This window comes from Sinocyclocheilus anshuiensis, unplaced genomic scaffold, assembly GCF_001515605.1.
Source record: "Sinocyclocheilus anshuiensis isolate Anshui unplaced genomic scaffold, SAMN03320099.WGS_v1.1 scaffold2293, whole genome shotgun sequence".
Classification (NCBI taxonomy): domain Eukaryota; kingdom Metazoa; phylum Chordata; class Actinopteri; order Cypriniformes; family Cyprinidae; genus Sinocyclocheilus; species Sinocyclocheilus anshuiensis.
In genome coordinates, this window is record NW_015552765.1 from 142,184 (window position 1) to 147,041 (window position 4,858).

Here is a 4,858-nt window from a genome sequence, read left to right on the forward strand (position 1 = left end):
TGAAAAAGGTTTATTCATCTCCAAAGAAAAGAAAAAAACACTCATAACATGTGGAGTAAAGAAAAAAAAAACTACATTAATGTGTGGTAAGACCATTAGACAGAATTATATCTGATATCCACCACTGAGTGTCCATAAATGCTAAACTCAAAATATCCACTAGAGGGCACCAAACTACTCCCTCCAAGTCTAAAAGTCTAAATTACATCATTGCTAATTAAAAGATTTTCAAAAAGAGGTCTGTCCTGAATGAGAGTAAGAACATATGAAGACAACTTCCTGAGGTCAAGGAATTCACTGATCAGGAGCATTTCTGAACAGATTCTTCACTTCTTTTTCTTAGCAGCGATTCTTTTCGAGCGGCGGAGGCCTCTGACATCACGCTCCAAGGCTTCAGGGGCAGTGGTGGGTTTGGAGGGTTTTGAGGCAGTCTGGGCTTTTAGGGTGGCAGTAAGTTTGGAGGGTTTTGGAGCAGGAGAAGAGGCAGTAAGTTTGGAGGGTTTTGGTGCAGGAGGAGATGCAGGAGGTTTGGAGGGTTTTGGTGCAGGAGGAGATGCAGGAGGTTTGGAGGGTTTTGGGGCAGGAGGAGATGCAGGAGGTTTGGAGGGTTTTGGTGCAGGAGGAGATGCAGGAGGTTTGGAGGGTTTTGGTGCAGGAGGAGATGCAGGAGGTTTGGAGGGTTTTGGTGCAGGAGGAGATGCAGGAGGTTTGGAGGGTTTTGGTGCAGGAGGAGATGCAGGAGGTTTGGAGGGTTTTGGTGCAGGAGGAGATGCAGGAGGTTTGGAGGGTTTTGGTGCAGGAGGAGATGCAGGAGGTTTGGAGGGTTCTGATGCAGGAGGAGCAGCAATAGGTTTGGAGGGTTCTGGCGGCGCAGGAGGAGCAGCAATAGGTTTGGAGGGTTCTGGCGCAGGAGGAGCAGCAATAGGTTTGGAGGGTTTTGGCGCAGGAGGGGCAGCAATAGGTTTGGAAGGTTTTGGCGCAGGAGGAGCAGCAATAGGTTTGGAGGGTTTTGGCGCAGGAGGAGCAGCAATAGGTTTGGAGGGTTTTGGCGCAGGAGGAGCAGCAATAGGTTTGGAGGGTTTTGGCACAGGAGGAGCAGCAATAAGTTTGGAGGGTTCTGGCGCAGGAGGAGCAGCAATAGGTTTGGAGGGTTTTGGCACAGGAGGAGAGGCAGGAGGTTTGGAGGGTTTTGGAGCAGGAGGACAGGCAGGAGGTTTGGGGTCTGAAGGGAGTTTAGGGGCAGTAGAGTGTTTGGTGCCTCTGTGGACTTTTTGCTGTGGTTTAGCTGACTGTGATGCCTCCTACGTAGTCGAAAGCAAATTTCATGGACTAAAAATGTGTAGGTACAGATTAAAGGCCCGTTCACACCATGAACGATAACTATATTAGCTATATTTAAAGTCAGGTGGATTTTGATTGTCTGTCAATGTTTTTATTGTTCATTAGCTGGACGATAACGCTCTATAAGTGTTTCCAATTATAATATTCCTCTGTGTCATAATCGTTATAGCCATGTGGAAAATCTCTCTCAATTAGAATGATTATTAAAACTATAGTTGCCATTATAGTTATCGTCATTGTAATGGGCCTTTATTCAGTTGGAATGTCTGCTTAGTGCTAAAAGTATCAGATCGGAAATAGCAAACAGTAGTCAAAAGTGATCCACTAACCTCTTTACCGGACAGCTGGGATTCCAGAACAGATATTTCTGCTTTCAGAGTATCTATGTTTACCTTCCGACAAAAAAAGGATCATCTTAAGTCCAAAACGTTCAAAAGACACACATTTCAAAAAATATCTGAGGATGTGCTCTTGCTAGCAGTCACCTTGATTTGGTTGATGTTCTCCTTACAGCTGTCAGTGTCCTTCATGAGTCGCTCCTCCTTTTCTCTGAAAACAAAATAAATGTAGATGTATCAAAAATCTAAACACTGCTAATCTGCAGCAACAACTTTAGCATGTTGAGAAGAGATTTAGAACTGATAAATTAGCGATTGAGCTAACGGTTTTCTTCTGGTGGACAATAAAACTGGCAAAAACATCCCATAGATGTACATTGATGTGGGGACACAGAAGACTTGGAGGGAACCACCCAGAACACCCTAGCAACCGCATGGCAACATTTTAGCATCATGCTAGTGAGTTTTGCATGGGTAAGTACCACTAGAAAAGCCATTCTTTCATTGTGTGCATGCTGTCTGGTTAATACCTCAATACTTGTGCTTTTTCCGCCTCTGTCTTGAGTTTGCTGACCTCTGCCTTCTCCTCAGCAGTAGTGCAGTGCACATCAGCAACCTTTAATTTGGCAAGGAGATCTTTAAGATCAAGCCCTTCCAGCTGACTAGAGCTCAGGGACCTCAGAAGTATTTCCATGGAAATTTGCTGTAAACGTTCACATGACGCCACCTCAAACACCAGAGCCACAGATATTGAGATCAGACAGGTGTTTCACAAGCATCACATTGTGAAAATGGTGTGTCTGAAGAAAAAAATGCATTACAAATATGTCATATATCACCTTAGAAAGCTCTGTTTGTATTTTGTCAAGTGCAGCAAGGCCCATGTCCCGCATTTGTTTCATGCTCTTCAGAGACTTCTGCAAGTCGCTTAACTCTTGCTGTAAACCAAATTGTCACGAAAATGTCCTCTTGGTTTAATTTAATTCTCAAGATGAAAAGAAAATCTGAATGACAATGATCAGGAGAGGATGTCACATTGTGTATGTATACTGTGTGCAATATGCAACATTTCAGTGTGCACAGAATACCAGGTGACCTACTATATTTGCAAAACTCTCAATATGCAAATTAATAAGTAATGAAATATTAACAGCGGTTTTAAACAAAATTTGACAAATATTGGAATAAACATATGGTAAATAATCAAGAGATTTTTCTGAGATGATAACTGGACACCACTCGTTACAACTGAAAATGTTTAGCATTGCATAACATGTAGTAGTTTTTAAAATAGCATGCAGTATTTAGTGTATACTATGCAGTATACTAATATTCCATCTAAAAATATGCATTCATTGACCTGCGCCTGTTGAACTCACTTTTTCCATTTGCTTTGATAGACAAACTCCAGGTCTGTGTCTGTCCATTTGTATCCCTGCATTCCCTGGATGAAGATTTCAGGATCGGTATTCCCAGTGGTTGCTGGACAGTCATGAAAGTGAATATTAAAGCAATAAAATTATACTGAACAAGAATCAGTGAGTATATGTGGTGCGGTACCATTACTAACAAATATAAAAACATAGAGAGATGTGTGAATATGATTACTTACGTCAGTGAGCATATGAAATCACCTGATGCTGCTGTAAAACTAGACCTCCTGATGGACTTCCTCTCGTCTTTAACTTTGGGGTGCTGGAGAACTTCATTTGATCCATTGCAAGAAAGGTGTTTGGTTATTTCCTTGGAAAGAAATTTGAACTCATTAAGAAATTTCATAAACTGATTCTTAAAAATGTGAACATTTAAAATAATGCTAATAAATATACATTTTTATAGTTTCATCCTAAGCAAAATTAATAAATTTAAATGTTTGACGTATTTTTTAAAGGGGTCATATTATGCTTTTTTAAAGATCATTATTTTGTGTATTTGGTGTAACAGAATATGTTGACATGCTTTAATGTTCAAAAAACACATTCTTTTTCAAATACTGTACATTATTGTAGGTCCTCTATGCCCCGCCAGGAAAACTTGAAATCGCATCATATGACCCCTTTAATGTCATGAGAGAGAGAATTCTAGGTTTCAGTTAATATTTATTAATGTAAATGTTTAGATAAACTAATAATCAGTTCGACCTATTTTTTTATTTTATTTTTTTTACTGATATTGGCAATTGTCACTAATCAGTTATGTGAATTTAGTGGGTTTCTGAAGAACAATGTATAATTTGATTAATTATTAAACTTTTCTTGTAAGACAAAATTACAACTTTGAATAATGTTAATAATTTTCACTTATAATACTATTATATAACTTTGTTAAATTATTTTATTAATAATATTAAATATAATTTGCATTTTTTTATATTATGTTTTTATTGTTTAGTGTCAGGGTCATTTCATTATGCCATAAAGCAGAAATAAAACAATAATTAGAAATGTGTTGATCATATAAGTTATGTAACAAAATTAATGCAATCCATTTCCAGTATGTTGGAAACACATGGGTGAGGACAAGCCAAAACATTCTCATGATAAAAAAAAAAGAAAGAATTAAGTCTAAAGAAATGTATATATTATCATTAAGCAAAAGACGCCATATAGGCTATTCATTGTTAATGGTACACATTAGTATTTGTTCGTGAGAAACACGAATGACCCATTGATATATTATCGCTGTGTTTGTTTGTTTGTTTACCTGGCCGCATGGCTCATCTGTGACCACTTGTTCTGATGTTGGAGAAGCATCTGGTTCGCTGGGCTGGTGTGTTGCTACTCTTTCACTTTCAGATGGAGGTGTCCTCTCTAACTGTCGCCCGGCAGGTATAATATTAGGATGTTCATCGATTATTGATTGTGTTAGTGAAGGTGCATCATCCGAATCCAAATTACGCACATTTTTGGTGCGCTTAATTCTGCCTTCCTTCGAGCTCATATGAGCTGCCGGTGTTTTTAACACTTAAAATGTACAGCGGAGGATATTTGAAGAACAATGCTACAATCTTGACGCTCTCAAACTGCATTAAATTTTAAAAGTGACCTCAGTGAAGCGAAGTTAACTCTATGTGATGATTCGTGGTAATGGCATTTGGCGGCCACTAGGGGCGATAATAAACAGCAGCACAAGATACTTGTAGCGCTCACTGTTATTGTAAAGTTGTTAAACTCAAGACA

At 39.0% G+C, this 4,858-nt stretch overlaps 1 protein-coding gene across 1 annotated transcript; it reads right to left on the reverse strand.

Moving 5' to 3' along the window:
- Positions 1-326: 326 nt before the first annotated feature.
- LOC107667885 (transcriptional regulatory protein AlgP-like) lies at positions 327-4,852 on the reverse strand. The gene is given in 8 exon segments (XM_016459623.1): positions 327-1,301; positions 1,671-1,733; positions 1,827-1,890; positions 2,210-2,406; positions 2,519-2,617; positions 3,040-3,161; positions 3,314-3,422; positions 4,383-4,852. Coding segments are annotated over 8 exon segments (1,866 nt in total). The 5' UTR covers positions 4,620-4,852.
- Between the last annotated feature and the right edge of the window lie 6 nt (positions 4,853-4,858).